Genomic DNA, 21,488 nt, shown 5'->3' on the forward strand with positions numbered 1-21,488 from the left:
GCATATAGGACTGTAATGATGTCTCCGTTAAAGAGAATAAAAAAAAAAATGCTTAGCTAATTGTAAGTCAGAAATCAAGAGCGTGGGATCTGGCTTTCAGGAGCATTTGGTAATTGAAAAATCACTCTGAATGTACAGATATTAATAGAAACCAGGGGTAGTACATTTAAAAAAACTCTAATGTATCCTCTGCCTCCTAAATCTTTTTTCTGGAAGTAGTCACACAGTAGTTCAGAAAGAGACCTTCTGCAGAAAAAACTCTTGCTCTTCAGTATGCTTGGATGGACAAAGGGAGCACATATGTAATTTTAAATCAAAATTGAAAATTGGAATTCTGACAAAGTCTTAGATCTGCAATGTGTTTCAGATCATCTGAATAGTCTTCTATATATCATGAGCAGGGATTGAAGAGAATCACATTTTGTAGGGTCTCTGATAATTTTAAATAGATGAGAATGTGAGTTTTTTGAGAATTTTTCTGAATAAGACAAGGAAGCAACAAAATTAATCATTTGCTTTTATCTCTTGACTTCTGTAAGCACCTCACCACCCTTTTATAAATGGTAACAATGTTGGTAATAAGTCAGAAGTAATGAATATGTTCCTGTAATAACTATTTCAATGTCAGATTTTTTGATGACAAAATCAGCGACAACTAATGCAGTATCTGTGTTCCCTAACCTGCTATGGAGATGTTGAGGTCATATTTGACACAAGATGACCGTAGAACTGCTTTACCCCAAATATTTCTATGAAATCTCCACACCCAGTGAACAAAGTAAAAAATTTTGTGCCAAAATGTTTATTTTAACTTTGAGGGAGGATGTTTTGAACCAGAGCTGTGTTAGTTTTTACTTCTAGGAAATTAGTACTACTTTCTTCGCAAAACAGCCAGTAATACTCTGTCAGCCCAGTGTTTTGAATTTGGCTTTTATGATCTGTAAAGGGTACAGGTTTTCTGGGATTTTTTTATTTGGTTTTTCTGAGAGTTGCTTGTTTGTTTTTAGGTCATCTCACTTGTACCTTTGTGAAACACTGTGATTAGACCTAGGTAGGGTTTAAATAGAAAAGACAGGCACAATCTCTGTTTTATGTTCTGACAGCACATTTTCAGGACCAGTCTAAGTCTGAAGCCACTCTTCTCTGGTTTTATGAAAGTAAGAGAGCAGCAAATGAACACATACCCAGTCTTTTGCAGTAAAAAGAACTTGTCTGTCTCTTTAGATGAAGACTGTTAGATCCATAAGGTTCTCAGCGCTTTAAATATCTTACTTCACATGATTTTACGGATTCTGTGGTCAAGAATAAAGCCTAATCATCTTGAAAGTCTCAATTGCAATTCAAATGGGCCCATTGCCATTTGTATTTCAAGTTACTTTCCAGAAGCAGCACCTGTTATAAGTCATCTTTGTACTGTGATAGTCTTTTGTGCTAATATTGGGGATGATCATCCCTTTTAACAGTTGTTAAACAAAAGAGAATACTAAAATATTTTCATAGATGATTGGTGCTGGGTTTTGGTTTTTTGGGGTTTGGTTTATTTTTTAAACAGCATTACAGGATCTTCCATGAGGGTTTCACTTTTAAGAATTCTCTGTTTCCAGGTGATGAGTAGTGAAGCAGATCGTCTGCTCTGAGGGATTCTTTAGGATAGTGTGCCTGTAGTACCTTCACAGAAGTCTGAATAGGGTATGAGAAAATAACCTGAACTGCTACAGAGTGGATATGTCTCCCTTAAGTCCCATTTTATTTCTTACAGTTCTGTTGTGATGCTGTAGGTAATTGTTATAAAATTGCTAGGACTGAATTCTTAAGCACTGAAACAGCTCCTAGTTTTCAAGCAATAATGTTGGCTTTTGACTGCTCTGTCATTATTGGGCTGTTAACAAGCTCTTTCAACTTGTTCCATAAGAAAAATGGCAAAATGATCTCATTCCGTATTTCCAACCTGTAGAAATTATTTTACTTCACCAACAAGAGGTAAATTCACAATTTCATGGCTGTCTGTTGTTAAAAGCTGAAGGAGGAATGAGGGTAGTTTCCTAAAGTTGGGTTTTCAATGCTGTTTAGTAGGTCTTCTAAAGTTAATGCCTGACTATTTGTTTTGACTTATGCACGTTGTTTCTTGAAAGACAGGCAGACTCTTTTATTATTGTATTTTCATATTAAATGACTGCATTAAGCATTCCTTCAAAGTTGCTGGTTAATTTGTAGATCATATGAAAATTGCTTAGTATAAAACTATTCAGAAAGTGCCATTAACAAAAATTAGAAATGCATTAAAAATGAGAAAAACTGCCCGTTTTTTTCTTCTGGGCTTAATATTATTTTACACAATCTTGTTTTTGAAATGAGATCAGAGATTCCAGTCATATATGTAATCTTATTTAATATTAAAAAAAAAAAGACATTAAAAAAATCCAATTGTAGTATGTTTTCCAACCTTTGTCCATTTATAGATGAGTGGATTATTAGGATTTATAAACCAGATGTGGACTGACTCTTTTATGAGATTTCTAATAAGTATGAATAAAATTACGTAATGGATTGCAGTTATTTTTAAGTCTTGTTAAATTGAAACAAGAAACAAACCTTCTTTAGAGGAGTTTATAGCAATATCTTTTAGTAACCTCAAGTGCTTCAACTTCCACAGATGTTGTTAGCTTTATCTCTACTTGTTACCTACTGGGTTTCAATCATCCAGGTCATTGTTTTACCCACAGTTACATTGCTAGGGAGCTTACATTTCCTTTTGTCCATCAATGTTTAATTCATTACTTATAAATATGTATTTCTAATGCCTGTGGGTTATCAACATCTTCAGCAGAAATAAGAATTTTTCTGTGCCATAAGGTACTACAGGGTTAAAACAATGAAACAAAGCAGCACCTGCTCAGTGATTTTTAGAACCTGCCAATCATTTCTGTTTGACTGTATTGATTTACACTTTTGTCATCTATGTTACAAGATTTTTTTAAATGATATTCTGACTCTCACGAGACAACTTTGCTTCTATAGAGTATTTTTTCTCTGTAAAGGATGCATAATTTGAATTAGCATAATCTGGAAAGCAAGCTAAGACTACAAAGTGAGAATTGGGAAATTCCCAGCCAAAGATTAGTATTCACTTGTGCGTATTTCCCTTTCTGAGTTTTCAGTGTGTTACTGTTCTCAGTTTCTGATCATGTAACAAGGTGTGCAAATCACTGCCAGCTTCACATTGGAGGCTGGAGACTGTACAGTGAAGGGGGCAAATGTGTGTAGGTACTAGAGAAGGAGCTGAGTCATAGAATTCACCACCGTGAAATACAAGATCTTTAGTTTTCTTAGCTCTATTTGGTTTTCCCTAATTCTGTCACAAATAAAATGGGGCACTAATTTAAAGGGAACATTAAATAAAGGGGAAGAGGGAAAAAATTCTAGATTTGAACTTTAGGATATTCAGATCTTACGATGAAAATGTCTGTGAAGCTGCGGTGCTTTTCTTTTGCCTCTCTTGTTATGCAGTTTCACTCACTGAACAGCTTGTTATGTCTCCTGAAAATGAAATGATATTTTGTTCTTCGCACATGCCTTTTGCTTGCTAAGGTCCAGAGGCTAGTCTCATAGTGGAAAAAGTTTAATAGATGTTGGGTTTTGCTAAAAACCACAAAGTATGGATTTGCAGAGAGAAAATTTCTTTTAAAACAAAATATGAATGTGAAATGTCATTTTAAAAATGTGCGCTTCTGAAGATTCCTCTTTGTCAGACTCTATAGGAGTCATCCTTCCACTAAGGAAATAGGAGAACATTCAGTTGTACAAATAAAATAAAAAAAAATTATATGTAGAAACCCATGTTTTCTACAAGTTTGGGGCTGGAGGGTGGATTTTGTGATTGTTAAACAGATTGGAAAAGTTTGTTTATACTGACTCTGTTGTGTCATAGTTCTTTTGTTTTGGAAACTCTGTACTTCACTGCTTGATCTTTGAATTAAATTTCTTATGCCACATCTATGAAGATGAGCAAATTACTTTTCCTCCTCCTAGAGGAAATAGTATTTCTTAGTAGTGCATTTTATTCCTGAAGACAGTGTGAGTAAAAGCAAGGTCCAACATCCCATGAGCTAACAAATTCTTAAAGTCAGATTCTGTTTTTTAAAATAAAAATTCAATCCCTAGCAGTAGGTTTAAACCTGATACTCCCTGAAAGGCTGATTATGTAATGTTCTTACTCTAAAAGTTTATGGGGTTTGAGACATTGTAATGAAAGGTGGATTACATAAATTTGTTAGCAATCACTTCTTTTTATTGTATTCTTTTATTGCTTTCTCACAATGATTTTTTAATTTTTTTTTCCTTGTGGGTCTTTTGCTTTGCTTTTGTTTTTGTTTGATTGTTAGGCTTTCTTTGGTTTATTTGGCTTTGTGGCTTTTTTGCTGGTTAGGGGAGATGTTTGGAGGGGGGAGGGTTTTTTTTATCCCTGATCTCTGCTTCTGGTAAAAGTCAGAAACATTAACCCTGTAGCAAAAATGTGGGAACTATACAAATTATCAGTATAATGTACTGCACTTAAGTTAAGGACAAACATCTTTTAGGTCAAAATTTTTTGACAAATATTAACTTCAGAGAAAGGAAGGAACCCTTATCCCAAAAGTATGCAGTAGAAGGGAGCAAGCTAGAAGTTTATAATGTGTGATGAATGTTGTGAAATTGGAAGAAATAATTCTTCATAAATTTAATACTTTTTTACAAAGTGTGATGCAAAATTTAAAACTGCACATGTAATTTTTTTCCAAAACAATGACAAAGCAATGAGAACATGAAATCCTTTGTGAAATATTAAGTCAACTAAGTTTGATTTTTAGAATTTCAGAATATGATTACTTTTAGAAGTATTACTTTTTTTAGCTTTTTTTTTTTTTTGATCAAAGCAATTAAGTTCAGAGTTCAGAATAACTTTATTTTCCTTTGAAGATCTCCTAGTTGATATGTTGGGGGTTCTTGCCAGCTACAGCATCACTGTCAAAGAGTTGAAGCTTTTGTTCAGCATGCTTCGAGGCGAAAATGGAATCTGGGTAAGCTGTGATAAGATAAAGCATTAAGTGTCATTCCATTAGAGACTAAAGTTAACGTAAATTGTCTCCTGGGACATATAAACTTGAATTAATTGTTTTTGTCATGTTGACTGAGCATATGTTTAAGAAGTATTTTTGCAAACTACTTTGGAGTTAATTTACTGTGTTTGAAAACTGTCCACTTTGCATTGTAGCCTATAGAATACAAAAATTATTGTATTGACTTTTGTGCAATTTCTTGTTTTCACAGCCAAGACACGCAGTTAAATTATTATCAGTCCTTAATCAGATGCCACAGAGACATGGGCCTGATACCTTTTTCAACTTCCCAGGCTGTAGTGCTGCAGTAAGTTTTCAACCAAAATACTACCATTTCAGGAACAAATGAATAGTTCCTTATTTGCATTTCCTTTAATTTGTTTCAGAAATTCGTGAAAAGGAAATGAGCGGGGAAAATACATGCTTGAGTACTCCATACGTTTCCTTCCATAGATTTGTAATATAGTTGTGTTGTTGAGAAGTTGCACTTGTGAGGATGGAATGTCAAGCAGCAGATTTTTGTTTAGGGAGGTTACTGGAAAAGTGAAACCTGAAAATTCCAAAGAACAGTGTTATTTCATTAGAATCATGTAATTGATATAAAGGAGAGAGTTGAGGAGAAACTAAGGATGACCTTCTCCGTGTCATCGCAGTTTACAGTGACTGCTTAGTCATACATTTTATTATAATTTTTTCTGGTTAGCTAAGTTCCAACAGCTATTTACTTTCCATCAAGGCAGTGATTTAAATACAGTCTTCTTTTAGCTTTGCTTTTTGGGATGACTTACAGCAGCAAAACTGTATTCCTTTCCAAACCTTCCCAAATGGATATTCTCTCTTTCCTTGACTGCATGTAGTCTCAGAAAAAAGCTACAAATAAATTAAAAGATTGTATACAGATTTATAGATTATTGAGAGTAAATACAAATGAGTAAAGCAGAGTAATACATACTTGAGGTTCAGTTCCATTCTGGTATGGATCAGGATATAGTTATGGTAGAACATGGAATCTTTTAACAGAAAATAATCCTGAAATTCCTGTTTTCTCATACCAGTGCTTGAAGGCTGCTCTACTTGTATTTTATCAGTAGCACAGATAATCTTTTTCAAGCACAAACCACTGCCTCCGTTTCTTGTGAATATGGTTGTTGGTGTGGCAGATTGCACCAGAGAAATAAACTGGCTGAAAATCACTCTTTTACACCTGAGTAATTTTTGCTAATGATTTCTTTGATCTTGTTGGATATTCAGCTGTATAAACAGATGTGTCAGCAAAATGCATAGTGCAGATTGTGTAAGGAATTAATTAATGAGTTTTAAAAGGGGAAGTTTAATTTCATACTGCTAAATTAAAGCCACAGTTAACCTCTGCTAAAAGTACATGCAACAGCAAGACAGGTGTTGCAGAATATGAATGTCTACTATGACATGTACTGCTTTGACATCTCTGGGCTTCAGAGGCAAACCCTAATGAAATTTCTCTCTTAAATTTAATTACATATCAAAGGTTCAAAAAAGGTTTTGCAGGGGAAGAATTTCAGATATTCCTCCCTGTCCAAAGATATGGATCAGTTACAGGAGCATAAAACCCTTAATTGAAATGCACAGTACACATTTCTCTTTCCTTGGATTGGATCCTTCCAGGATCTTGTTTCACATACCACTCAAGATTTACTCTGACCTGTAAATGAAGTATGAGTTTTAAATTTACACATCTTGAGTAGTGCATGTCAGATTAGACTATGAAGTTCTGGAGAGGATACCTCCCCTGAAGTGGATTAAGGGCATATACTTATAAAATGGCCCAAAAAACAAAGCACTTCATTAGAAGAGAATGGATACGACCTTGTTCACTAGCACTGAGTTAAAGTTTTCAGGTGTAATGCGCTGTGTTGACATCAGACAGAGAAACAGTATAATCTTTAATTGGCATGATAATTATCAGATTGGCCCTCTTTAAAGTGGGGTGCATGGGGCTTGTATAACCAAGACTTCAGTGGCAGTAGAAAGAACCAAGAGTCTACTGAACCAGTCTACTGATTATGCTGCTGAGACCTGCTTCACTATCCCAGCTGAAGGGCTCTTCCAGTACTGTGTTACATCTCTACTAGTCTATGTAGGTGGCATGTTAGTTGCTACATTTGGTCATCAGCGGTGGAGGTTCCTAGGTGTTGTTCCCATTTGTCATCAAGCACCTCTTCTTCTGTTTCAGTCAGGAAACTCCCTCTCAGCAGGCATATCCCAAAAGTGTTCCTTTAAATGTTTAGTACTAAGCTTGCAGCAGAACTGGTGTTATTTCTTTTGTCTCCCTAAGTACTAGCATGATGGGAGCACATTGCTGTATCTAATTATAAAATTTACTGTGATTTTCCTATTTCTCTTCTCTTAAAATTATATCAGCAATTGCCTTGCATATAAAAATTATGAAAAGTCACAGAATCATAGAATAGTCTCACTCTGTGCCTTTTTTTTACACAGTTTGCAACATTGGTGTAGAATCCTAATGGGGTTATTCTGACTGTTGTCAGAGACTCATGTCCAGTCTCATTTTAAACAATGTATGAGTTTGCTACAATTCTTTATAGCCTTTGGTGTGAACTGGGACAGTACAAAATCTGAGCACTCGTGAGAAAGCATTTCCAACTGTGGCTCATGAGTATTACACAGAATCACAGAAGGGTACAGGATCTTTGAGGGTCATCTTGGCCAACCCCCCTATGCTGAAGCAGGACCACATAGAGCAGGACCATGTCCACAGGGCTTTTGAGCACCTCCAAGAATTGAGATTTGGCATCCTGTGCCAGTGTCTTAATATCTAATCAAAATCTCTCCTCTTTTAATTTGAAGCCATTATCCTTGTCCTGTCATTACATGCCCTTGCATAAAGTCCCTCTCCAGCTTTCTTTTAGGTCACCTTTAGGTACTGGAAAGCTGCTGTGTCTTCCATGTCGTCCCTAATCAGTATTCAGGGCCTTGCTCAGGGATAAGGAATTCTCTGAAATCTTCCAATCAGTCAGCCCATAAAAATGAAATATTGAACAATTTAATTTCTTCCCAAGCCATTCCTTACTATGCATGTATTTAACTGAGAATGGGAGTAAAATTTTCAGTCTCTTACCTTACTAAATGTTCATAGGAAAAAAAATTTGATAGTCCTCTTACAATTCAGAGAACAACCTTTTTTATACTGTAGTTTTAACAATGAATCTTTATAGTGTGATCTGTTATTAATTTGATTTAATGTTTAAGTTTATAGATGAGATTAATAATTATTGAAAGCTAAATTTATAGTTTAAAATCTGCAGAAATATTTTTTCTATTTTTGTTCTGTTAATATTGTCTATTCACAAATTTATTTCTGTGTCCTCTAGCGATAGAATTTATGTAGTTAAAAGTTAAGGTACTATAAAATAGATGGGAAAGTAATGCATTTATTCAAAAGCACTATTTGAAGGTTTTTTATCTGTATTATTTAAAGTTAAAGCAGATCTACACATATAGAACAGCAAGATTTTAGAAAGGCATTACCTTTAACAGTATTTCTCAAAAAATTAACTTCTTTGTTTCTTTTTTTTTTTTCCCTCTTCTTACAGGCAATTGCATTGCCTCCTATTGCTAAGTGGCCTTATCAAAATGGGTTTACTCTTAACACCTGGTTTCGTATGGATCCACTAAACAATATCAATGTAGATAAGGATAAGCCCTATCTCTATTGGTAAGTAACTTATAATGATGCAGGTATGATTTGTTCTGTCTTCCTAGTATCAGTTAACCTTTCTCATTGTTTTAAGTACCCCCTGTCAAATATCTATAGATTTTAATGGCTGCTGACTGTATACATGCTCCTGCAAAGTCATGTGTCCTTCTTGCTTTTCAATTTATAAATCCATGGTTGCAAGATGTGTGCCTTAACCATAAAATCTAGTGGTGGTTTCTTTAGGAATTTTAAAATATATTATTTCCTAGAGCCTTAAACTGAGAATGTTGTCACATTTTCTGTTTGGTGTTTGAGATTCTTGTCTGATGTTAGTACTACAAAATGAATCTCTTATATTCAGAGCGCACTTGTCTGCACATTAGCTAGAGGTAATAGGAGGTAGGTCTGTGAATATAAAAATGGCTTACTGATCACCTGTTCCCAAAAAATGTGCAAATCTGATGTGAATGTAATGCATATAAGAGAAACTGATTATACCAACCTCAGAAGGAAATTAACAATGCAAATTCTTACCATTTTTATATAGTGTCTCAAGTCAAGCTGTAATTAATAATTCAAAATAGGAAAAATATTCAACTAAATTAGCCATCTAAACTTCTTTACACAGATTTTAGACATTACCACATGAAAGTTTGAATCACACACAACCACCACCAAAGAAGATACCAAAGCAAACATTTGTTTTCTTTTAATGTAATTTTGAGTGTGTAAGACCTTTTTCTGTTTAACTAGGTGAAAAATATGTCATACCAATTAACTCTTTCTTTTTAGTTTCTTCTGAAAAGTAATCTATCTCTTAAACAATATTTATTTTAAAAACACTAACTTACTAGCATGCATGACTTCAGATAGTACTCTGATTTGAAGCAGAGGTGAAGCAGTCAGCTTAGAACAGGTTCCTCAGGACCTTCTCCAGTCTAGGTTTTTGAGTATCTTCCCAAATGCAGACATTGCAACCTTACTGGGAAACCTGTATCAGTCTTTGACCACTCTCACACTGAAAAAAGGTTATAAAGTTTCAGTCAATGTCTATTGTTTCTTGTTCTTTCAGTGGATATCATTGGGAAGTCTCTGGCTCATTCTTCTTTACTCCCCACTCACCAGATATTCATACACATCTTTTCCAGGCTAAATAGTCCCATGTCTCAGCCTCTTCTAATATGTCAGAGGCTTTGATCATTCAGTCTGGTATGTCCATATCTTTCTTGCAGTGTGCAGCCCAGAACTGGACACAGTACTCCATATACTGGTGCTTGGGGCAGTTCCTCCTCAGTGACAGGACTTTGCCCTTCCATTTGTTGATCTTCATGAGATTCTTGTTGGCCTGTTTCTCCAACATGCTGGGGTCCTTCTGACTGGTGTATAAATCACTCTTTATAATTTTGTATCATCTCTGAGCTTTCTGAAGGTGCACTCTGTCTCATCATTCAGGTTATTAAGGATGAGGCTGAACAAGGTTGGACTCAGTGTTGGTGCCTAGGGCACTCCAGTAGTAACTTGCCTCCAACTGGTCTGATACCACTGATGGCAATGCTTTAACCTAAGCTGTTCACTTGGTTTTCAGACAACCTCTCTGTCCACTTATGTAGCTCATTCTTCATTAATTCTCACTGAGGTTATTACAGTGTTGAAAGGTCTTGCTTGTAGAAAGTCAGGCTAAACATCAACATCTGTCCCTGCCATCCTTCAAGCCAGTCATCTTATCATAGAAGGCCATCAGTTTGATTGACTAAATCCGTGGTATTCTCATGGATTTACTCAAGGCTTTAAATGAGTGCAGTGCCTTTGTGGTGGGAGAGAGCAGTTACATCGGCTCAACCATGATCTGAAAACTGATGCTTAAAAATGAAATGCAAAGAAATGTTTTCACATTTGCCAGATGTGAGGGAAAATTGCTACTGTTCTGTAATTAGCTAAATGCTAAACCCTGCTTCAAGAACTGTAAGCCAATTCGTTTTTTTCTTTAAAAATAATTTCAATTATCTCTGAGGATGACGTTGGACAACTTCTAACAGACAGTCTATTAACACTTGTGTATTGGGACAGTATTGTAGCCATCTTACCAATTATAAAATGAGTGTGACAATCCTGGAAAGAAAATTAGAAGTTTGACATTTGCATGGATGATAAATAATAAGGCAGACCAGTCAAGTTCAAATGGTAAGATTCAGAATTACATAGCACAAATTTTAGTATAAGCCAACAAACCTCATATACCTTGATGAGTATATATATACTCATATGCAGTGAATAATGGGTGACATGCTTATAAAATGAGTAGTTATATATTAGAAAGCAGGAATTACAGTAGGATGTTAAGGGTTGGTATAGGTTACCAGCTGATCATAAAATGCTTTTTCATTGCTCTAGCTGAAAAGAGGTAATGGGATGTTTTCAAGGATAGTCTGAACAAACTGAGCTAAGAAAAAAGGTGATGTAATCCCTTCCTGAAATCTTGACAAAAGCATCACTGAAATGCCATTTACAGTTAAGAATTGTTACTTCTTTTAAGAGACCAGGGGAAAAATTGGTACTATTCAGAGAAGACCTGGGAGTGAACTGTGCCCTGGAAAACACATTTTGTAATGAAACCTTTCAAGAAATAAAAATAGTGATGAAATTAAGGATGCTCTTGACTTCTGTTTTCAGAATTTATGCAAAATCTAATGTTGATGGATTTTTTAATCTGAGATACAATGGGTAGACTGCAAAATAGGAAGAATCAAAGTTTTAGACATACAATACTTTATCACAATTATAAGACACAGTATAATAATCATCGTTGTTAAATAGATTTTGGGAAATGTTTCCTAAAAGATAAGGTGTAGATTCTTTGTCATAAAGACATTCAGATTTAGAAATTTAGGGCTAACCTTATACATGGTCAACTGAGAAATCTCCCTCCTCTAAATCTCTGTACTTCTTCCTGCTAAAAAAATAAGGAATGGGTGACATTAACTTCTAAGTAAAGCCTGGAATTAGATCAGATCAAAATGGATACTAAGATTTATTCTTAATCAGGTTTTTGGAGTTGTTTTGTTTTGTTATTTTTTAAGAGATATTTTCTTTCAGATTGTGTATCAGGCTCTGTAAAATAATTAGAGGGTGAATGGAGGCCTGATTGTTATAATTGTTTCTTCTTGTCAATAAATCATCCAAGTGCTTCCACACAAGCATTTAATGGAAGAATGGCTAAAACTTCTGAAAGTGCATTCTACATTTTTGCAGATGTAGGGACAAGAAGATTTAAAAAAAGAAAAAAACAAAAAAACCCAAGCTGTCCAGTATTGTCAGTCCTTCTCTAGACCTGGTAATAATAGCAATAATGCAGAACAGTTGCAAAAGCTCACAGTGGAATTCCAAAGTTAGTAGAAAGCAACTTCCTCTCTCCCCCATTCAGGCAAGAATGTATTAATATCTTCTCAATCTCAGTACTATGATCATATGTTAAATTGCTCGTAAAATCCTAAGCTAAAGAAACTGGAATCCCTAAACAGTTCCCTGGTGGATGGAAGAATGCTCTCGTGCTATGGAAGTGTAACAACATTCAGTAGCTGCTTTGAAATGAAACAAGGTTTTATGAACAAACTGTAGTAAAATGGTGTACCAGCTGCTAAGGGAGGTAGTTTAAGGCTCATAAAACCATATGGCTGTTGACAGTACTGCTCTTGTTGTCTCTGTGCATTTCATGTTTGGATGTGGCAAGTTCTGCACATGTAGGTAATTTGTAACAGAATTTCTTTGCATTATCCTAGAGACCAGTCCTAGCCTACTTTACTTTTGGCAAGAACTAAAATGTGAAGATTACCATTATATACTATAATGTTCAGGTGAACAGAGAACATATCTGAGTTCTCAGTTTCTTCATTACTGTTGCATTAGAATTCTTTCATTTAGGGGAAAAAAGTGAAGTCTTGGCTAAGCTTCATGTTTATCAAATCTTTTATTCTGTTCATACTATTCCAAGTTGAAGAGCCCTGCTGAGAAATGAGATGTTTTTCATTATGTCACTTTATTGTGTTCATATGCTGAACTCTGGGAAGTTGCAGTGCTTAAAATTTCAGGAACAGTCTGATTTGACGACAATGGTGACAAAATCAGCCCAGTAACCAGTAGTGATAGGAAATGAAAAAAAATTTAAAGGTATAGGTGTTTCTTCAAGAAACATTCTTTATATCAAAATGTTTGCTAGCTCCTATTGGAAGTAGCAGGATGCATTTTACACAGTTGTAATAATGTTTTATCAGGTAAAAATGTGATGATATTTACAATATTTGGCAATTTAAATTGGTAATTGTGGATTGTACACATATATGAATGATGTTCCTTTTGTTGAGTGGTATAGCTGCCTATGGGGTCATTGCGGAAGCCAGATCATTGACATGATCCGGATTGAAAACAGTCTTCAAAAGATAAAGGGGAATGTCAGTGTTATAAATTGTCTTCACTGTTGAGGTCAGTGGCAATGGACAGTATGTAATTTTTAAGTTTATTAAAAAGAGTGCTTTGCTTTTTTTTTTTTTTTTTTGCAAAGGGTGTTGTACAGAACCCCTTTACTAAAGGCTGTGGTAGGGAATAAGGCTCCTTTTCAGCACAACAGCTTAAGGGGAGGAAGAATTATGTACAATATATAGAGGCAGATGAAAGAATGAAGACACAGCTTGAATTTGCAAAAGCAAAGAGAAATCCTATATATGTACTTCAAGACTGGAAGTAAGGACCTCTGTGCCAGGACCCATTAGATATTATTACTCCTGTTCTGTTTAACCTCATCACTCTGTTTATAACATTTAATAAAAGTATTCTAATTCATTAAACAAAAGTGGCTTTCTAGAATTTGATAATTTGAATGTCTGTTTTTTGCTTCCTTTAAAAATTAGCTTATAGGAAAAGAATGGCTAAACCCTGACTACCTCAGGGTCTAATCACACCACCCATCTTGTAAAGAATTTATTTTTTTCATAAGGTCATGATTTATGAGCTATATTTTTGACAGTGGGCAAAGGGGAAAATCTGATTCTCTCCTTCAATGATGAATGCATTTACATTTAATTGTAATTTGCTGAAGATGGAATTAGGTCTATAGCTATGCAGTTTTTCTGCATATTAAAATCAAGATTGTATCTTTCTAGTAGGGTAAACTAAAGATATAGAGCCTAAGATACAGAAAGATAAAGATATATAACAGCTATTAAATAAGATTAAATCTGAACTTAGTGTTTGCATGTACCTTTCACCTCTTAATGTTCCTAGCAAAAACCTAGTAAAAGTGTTTGATGAAAATATTGCAACAAAGAAACCATTTAAAATATCATTACTGTAATAATATGAAACTATAAGTTAGCTACATTAAGAGAATGAGATAGTGTTAATTAGTGGGCTGCAGGACTTTATACAAATTTCAAAATTAGTAGTGTCTTTTCTTATGCTTGAAAAGCTTTATTTAGGAATTTATTGATGTTCACCATCTAGACCTTGTATTTCAGCCGTTGGTTATTTATTTGGAACAAGGCTGAAAGCTGTATAAACTGTGCTCCATATTGATGATAGCAGACTACTCTTTACTGTACTTAGCTTTTCAGAAGGAATTAAGTGACATGGATGCAGATATGGACTTAGCCTTTTTAAATTGCTCTGTAATGCCATTTGTGCATTTTCACCAGCTACCTTTGCAAAGTGTTTTTTTTTTTAATAAGTCCAGAATTTCTCTTTAAAATGCTTTTGATTTCAAATATAACTAGAGAAATGTATGAGCTTTCTGCATTATCTGTCTCCATGATATTTGTCACAAGAAAGCTGGAAACCCTTGCTAAACTTAATTTCGTAAAATTTCAGTCCTTTATCCATTTGACAAATGAAAATAAATGCACAACTCAGATGAATAAACCTTCATAGATCATTAGCCTAATTAATTCATAAGTCTTGAAAAATATTTCTTTTGCATAGTAATTGTCTTGAATCCCAATTTGTATGTCACACCATCCACATTGTTCTCTGAACCCCATAAAATTGCAAGGCATCTCACACGTGTTCTGTAGTGGTTATTTCTTCACAACTTTAATCAGATGTTTTATATTAAATTATGATGAATTAGGAAACTGAGGGGAAATATAATAGGTACAATATTTACTATTTTGGATTTTAGTTTAAAAAAAAAAAAGTACTGATTTTTGATGTGTAGTCTGGAATCAATCAAGTGCTGAAGGTGAGTAGCGCCCCCCAAAGAATGGTGGGAGAATGTTAATTTTACAATTCCAGGTGCTAATTTATTTTCTTTCTCATGGCAATTTGAAGTCGTATTTGAACCTCTCTGTTATACAATAATTCCCCTTGTCCCAATTTCATTCATAATCCTTTCTTTTCAGTTTCCGCACTAGCAAAGGTGTTGGGTATTCTGCTCATTTTGTTGGCAACTGCTTAATAGTTACATCATTGAAGTCAAAGGGCAAAGGTTTCCAGCACTGTGTGAAGTACGACTTTCAGCCACGCAAGGTAAGGAAAGTGGGATTTACAATAAAGAATAACATTGAAAATGTGACAGAGTGCTTCTGGGAAGAAGGACTAAAATCTAATTTGTGTCATAGTGTTACTAATAATTTCTTTTTTATGAGTAACTGCTCAGATAGTCATGCAAAGTTTTATGTCTAATACAGTTCAGAATCAATTAGGAAAAAAAATTATAGAGTAACAGTTCTATAAAGTCAGCTTGTTTTTTAAAGTACTGCTTAATTATCTTCAGACAGAGAAGAATTTTGAGTATTTGTAAAATGATTGTATTTTATTATTAACACTCCCTCATTCTGTTTCTGAAAATTCTTTACCTGGTAGCTTTGTTGCCAGCAATTCTAGGGTTTCATTATCTGGTTCTGTATGATATAAGGCTCTGAACTTTCTTCTGTGTCAGTGATATTTTGGGATTTCTCATTCTTCATAGTAAATCTTAAGTATAGCTGTAGATCTTATTAGTGTTCATTTCTACTGTATGCCTAGTAGTCTTAGGGGAACGATTATTCTGCAACCTTCAAAACTGCAGTTAGTTGACTGAAGCGTTGACTTTCCATACAGCAAGCATTATGTGTTTGTCATTGATAGTGGTCTTGTATATATTTTGCTGTGAAGCTCATTTCTTTTTTTATGGACTTAGAATTTGTATGTTGAATTTCCATGCTTGTTTTGTTCTGAGAAACCAAAGTCTTAGGGAGGGAATGCCATTGTTCACACAGCAGCCTAATGTTGTACTATTTTTCTTGGTATATATTTGTGATTCGAAATCACTGATTCTGATTTCCTTAATGTAGCTTTTTGTTCGCTTGTGTTTTTTAAAAAATGAAGTAATCTCTTTTTCTAGCATATTATTTGAGGATATATAAAAGCTTATAAACACATCTGCTGAGTCTATCAGAATGAATCAATTCTGTTTTGCACATTTAATTTTATAGACAGAAAAGTGTTTTGATAACAATTCAATTTTCTTTTACAGTAGCACATCTGATTCTACTGATGAACACTGAACCTAGAAACAAATGCCTGTGGGATCTAGCTGATCTTTAGTTGCTGATGAAGTCATATCTTTCATATTTTAGCAGGATATTATTTTGATAATCTTTAATACAAATGACTAGTTTTCTTCATGCCAGCTCTAGAAAATTGTATCTTTTGCTGTTCTACTTAAAATAGCTAATTTGGAAATACTAATACATGTATATCTCATTATATGTATACCAGTTTCAAATCATAATCAGCTGATCTGATGAATTATGTCCAAATATAACTCCCATGATAGTTTTATATTTCCCAAAGTTTGTGCTTCATACATTTTGGGTTATATGTCAGATTTGGAAAGTATTTGAAATACGTGTTATAGAATATATTTGCAAGTGTTTTAATATATTTTTTCCATTACTAAGTTGTGTTTACACGTATGTGTTAAGATACATAATGCATAATGTAGGAAATAAAATGTGTCAAATACAATTTCTGGCTCTAACAAGTCAAGATGTATCCTATTTAACATGTAAATTGATTTTCTTCATGTTATTTAGATGTGACAACTGTTTTGCTGTGCAAGCTTTGAATATGTAGATAAGTATTCAGAAATTGTGTACTCACAGAGCAGCTTACTGTCCAAATGATAACTTGAGAGGTGTGATTTTTGCCATCAGATATGCTATTTCCTAGAGTTTTTTGGTTTTGCTTACTGGCATAGACATTTCAGCAATGGATTTTGCCAGAAACATCATTCTCATTAAACTTCTGAATAATTTTTTTTTTTTAATTTTTGGTAAATCACTGTAAAATTATGTATTTAAATCACTTGATCAAAACCTTTATGTAGGCAGATATGAAAGTTACTATGTTCACGTAAAGATCTCCCCACTGTTAACTGTGTCATGTGACACTATTCACATAATATGTAATGTAATTAAGAACTTAAAGATGTGTCAGATGGTTATTTCAGGCTTCATTTGGTGTATTTTAATAACATTGTAAAAGCAAGAATTTATAAGACCATATAGAGAAATTTTTTTATTATATCCCCAAACAAAAAATGTGGGTGTAATATAATAGACTGACATCTCAAGAGAGCTAAATAAGCTATGGCAATGTTGTATTTAATATGTCTATACTGCTTTTGTTGTGCTCCAAATTGAAATTTTTGTGTGTTAGTGATTTTGCTCCCTTGAGTTCCAGCCTCTGCAACAATCCTTGTAGAAGTATAACAGGAAAGCAGTGTAGTCAAGAGCAAACAGCTTNTTTTTTTTTTTTTTTTTTTTTTTTTTTTTTTTTTTTTTTTTTTTTTTGGTGTTTCTAATTCTGAACACCTTTGCTAATTTTGGTATAGACAGAAATAAGGTCTACATATTGGAAATACTTAGTGTGTGATGCCTATCTCTCTGATTTTACTGTGCTATGGAGTAGGAATATCACTTCACAGTTGGTGATTAAGCTCAACAGATTTCAGCAGTGTAAAAAATCGACAGTTTGTATTCTGAGGTGTCTTTGAGTACTACCTGAAGAAGCTCTTGGTACAGCTGAGAGGAGTGATCTTTGTGCATTTCTGAGAAAATGATAGAGGAGAGGAAACTGCAGGATGACTATAAAAGAAAGCTGTAATACTGACTTTGAATATTAAAAAAAAAAAAAAAAAAGGAGTTTTTCAACTAAAAGTTGAAGAAAAATTTTGTGTAAGATTATACAACTTGGTTTGGTTTGTAGTGTAGTAGGAAAGTCCTGAAAATCATATCCTCAGATACAGAATAGGAAAGAAATTAAAACATCACTTGTACAAAATCAGCAAACATTCACATAAATGAGACATGGGTAATAGGAGGTTATGAGACATACATATATGCTTCTATATATATAAAAAAAATTAGAAGCTGGAATGTCTTATTTTAAATGAGGCTATTGACATAAAAGAAGTACCTGAAGCTTTGTTGACTTGATCATCACTGGATGCTTATTTCAAATCATAGTTACAGTTATACGTGACAGTGCAGCAGGTCTTGCTAATAGAGTGATGTCCTGTATTAGAGACTTAACCTAATCAGATAAATAAGTTAATTGTGACAATATATAACAGATTTTCTGCACTCTGAAAATCAGTAACTAAGTTAGGAAAACAATACTATTCAGATTAAATTGTTAGCCACATGACAAGGATGGTTATAGCATCTGTGATGAATTGGGAAAGATCAGAGAGCTTACTAATATAAAGAAGCTTGCACTACCTCGCTGTAAACTGGGTGGCATCTTAATGGTACAAGGGTTCAAACTTTTAAATACCATATGCATTTAGATTTATGTACTTTTGAAACTTTTAGAGAGTTCAGACATTCTTGCTTGATTTCGTCTTGAAAAATGCCAAATATGCTTGGATATAAAAGATTTGCAGTTTTTCATTTTTAAAGGAATTGTGAAAAACTGCCTTTCTTCCTTAAATAAAAAAGGTGTTTTCTAGTGCTAGAGAAATTGCCTAAATGCAAAGATACAAAAGGCTAAGAACGAATACACCATTAGTCAAAAAATCCAGTAAAATGTTTAAAAGCTCCTTACAATGTACCTGAGCATAGATAAATAGCAAAGTACAGACAACTGTAAGTAAAAAGTTGTTCAGAAAGTTGAAATTGTGTCAAAAGAGTACTTAGAAAAGTATAAGTTACAGCAAATTATATGCAAAGTTATTACAGTTCAGTCTTTTTTCCTATGCGTAGATGACTAAGGCTTAATAGGAGCCCTTGAAGAATATCTTAACATAAGAAAAAAGCTAAATCATTTAATTACATCATTGTTTACTACAAGATGAGTCTATGGGGATGAGTCAGAGAAGTGTCTTGAATTGAAATGTCAGTGGAAGAGATATAGAAATCGATGTAAGAGATAGTAATTAATTGCCAGGACCTTAGAGAAGGCACCCCAAGTTCCAAAGAAATTTGAATGCAATAGTTGCCAAACTTTCAATTGGGATATATAATCTGTTTTTTCAAAGACATTTTTCATGGAAAATGCTACAAATTTTAAGAAATGCCTTTGCTGATATTTAGAATTACATTTTATCATGTCTGATTTCTTAGCAATCAAAATAGAGTAGAAGCCAGAAAAATAGAAAGGAAGGATTAGAAAACACATAGATAATATTCATATCTGGGATAAAGCAATGTGCTGATGCACTGGAATTCTTGTCCACTCCTTCCATTGAATTGTTTGAGAGATTCTCACTTTGCATAAGAACATGTTTGTGAACCAGTTGATACACACTATTCCTGAAGACCTGTAGGCAATATCATGTGATAATTGAATTTATATGCGTAAAATACAGTGATAGAAGGATATGAATCAAGTGAGCAAGCAGGAATCTCGGACTTTGATTTTCTTGTTGCTAAGAATGCATTCTGAACTTAACTTGATGGTGCTTGTTATCCTCTATTTAGGAAATTACTTTGAAAACCTCTGTTACTCCTGTTGCCTAGATTGATAGTGACAAAAATGAGGCAAAGAGTAAACCATTTTTTAATACTTGAACACTTCCCTGGCTAAAAAGAAATTGCCATTTAAGATGTAAATGTAGTTATTTCAAGTGTAGGAGGACAAAAAGCAGTATTTTACTGGATTAGTTATGATAGTGATGTGGGATAGACTTTGTGTGCATGCATGTCTATGTATGCATGTATATTCAAGAAAATCAAAGCCCAGGTTTTTTTACCTTTTTTTGCCATTCCTATTCTTAGATATGTTTAAAAATTCAGTTTTGAGGGAAATTTAATATTTTCTTCTTGAACTTATTTGTTGTGGACATAATGATTGCTGTTAAACAAAGTATTTGGAAGATCGCAGTACTTGCATTTGGAAGCATTTAACTGTGATGCTTTCTCTGTTTGATTATATAACACATTTTAATGATATGACAGGTGTCCAAAAATTGGTGGAATGGTAAAGAATAGAGGAAAAATATCAAAGGAAACAATCAGGATGACATCTTAAACAGGGCTGTAAAATTTGCTTTTACGAATTTTTTCTTTTTATTTTATTATTTCTGACAGACAGCTATGATACAAAGGCAGAGGTAGGTGATAAGAATTTGTTAATGTAAAAGCACATAGCTCTGGATTTCCCATCAGAACTGAGTTGTGTTTTGTGTATAGTGTGTATAGTGTTGACATTACGTTACACTTTCAGGAATAAAAGTTTTTTCAGCTTTTTAGTTGTATGTATGCATTTTTGTTTCTAATCCCATAAGGGAATGCTGATAGGTACATCATTACATTTAGGCACGGTTCTACTGACTGGACTTGAAGTTCTACTGACTTGACTTTTAATTTTATGGGTTTGCAAGAATTCATCTCTTTGTATGACTTTATGAGACTGGTCACTTATTTTTTATACCATTCATTACCTTTATATTTTATAGCACAAAAACTGTATTGATTGTTCTTGTCTTTCCAGTGGTACATGATAAGTATTGTGCACATCTATAATCGATGGAGAAACAGTGAAATACGATGTTACGTGAATGGTCAGCTGGTATCCTATGGTGATATGGCCTGGCATGTTAACACAAATGATGTAAGATTTTATTGTTTTCTTTTTTCATAATTTTTCATTGTAAAGTTAATTGAAAAAGAGAAAATAAAAGTACTGAATTTGTTTTCTCCATGTGATAGAGTTACAGATTTGACAGATTTAGCTTGAGAAAAGTCCTTAAGAAAACCTGATTCATTCTGCTAAATGACTCTGCACGCTGCCAAAAGATACAAAATTACTGGTTTTTGTATACATAAGATTCTGCATTGGATTCAAGAGGAGATATTTGTTAATCCTTAGAAGATTTCTATGCTTTTTGCCTTAAGGAACATGAAATTTTAAATAGGCTCTTTAATTGAAGTAGAATTGAATAACCTGAGCTATTATCAGAGTCACACTGCTTCAAGCACTATATAAGTATAGTAAGAAATTATTTCTTCTATGAAGAGTTTACAGGTTTAAACAAACAAGATAGAGAGAGGTAGAAAGAGAGACAAAGACTAAAAGCTAGCAAACAGAAGCATGGATAAGTGTCAAAAGAGATATAATATTCAGCAAAATCTGAAGTCTTAAATCTGTCTCCCAATTAAAAGTATATTTTTTCCTATTGTTTCACATGCAATTATTAAATGGGCAAATGCAAAGACACAGTG

The 21,488-nt window shown here is 33.8% G+C and overlaps 1 protein-coding gene across 5 annotated transcripts in view; it reads left to right on the forward strand.

Annotated features, from left to right (window-relative positions):
- NBEA (neurobeachin) overlaps positions 1–21,488 on the forward strand; it is a 478,282-nt gene that overhangs the window by 88,434 nt on the left and 368,360 nt on the right. For all 5 annotated transcript variants that reach the window (XM_027899474.1, XM_027899469.1, XM_027899470.1 and 2 more), the window contains exons 3-7: positions 4,957–5,057; positions 5,308–5,403; positions 8,690–8,811; positions 15,180–15,306; positions 20,758–20,877. In XM_027899474.1, the coding sequence (XP_027755275.1) occupies positions 4,957–5,057; positions 5,308–5,403; positions 8,690–8,811; positions 15,180–15,306; positions 20,758–20,877 (566 nt within the window). The remainder of the gene's footprint in view (positions 1–4,956; positions 5,058–5,307; positions 5,404–8,689; positions 8,812–15,179; positions 15,307–20,757; positions 20,878–21,488) is intronic.

This window comes from Empidonax traillii, unplaced genomic scaffold (genome assembly GCF_003031625.1).
Source record: "Empidonax traillii isolate 1590-97213 ecotype Southwest subspecies unplaced genomic scaffold, ASM303162v1 scaffold670:size792703, whole genome shotgun sequence".
Classification (NCBI taxonomy): Eukaryota; Metazoa; Chordata; class Aves; order Passeriformes; family Tyrannidae; genus Empidonax; species Empidonax traillii.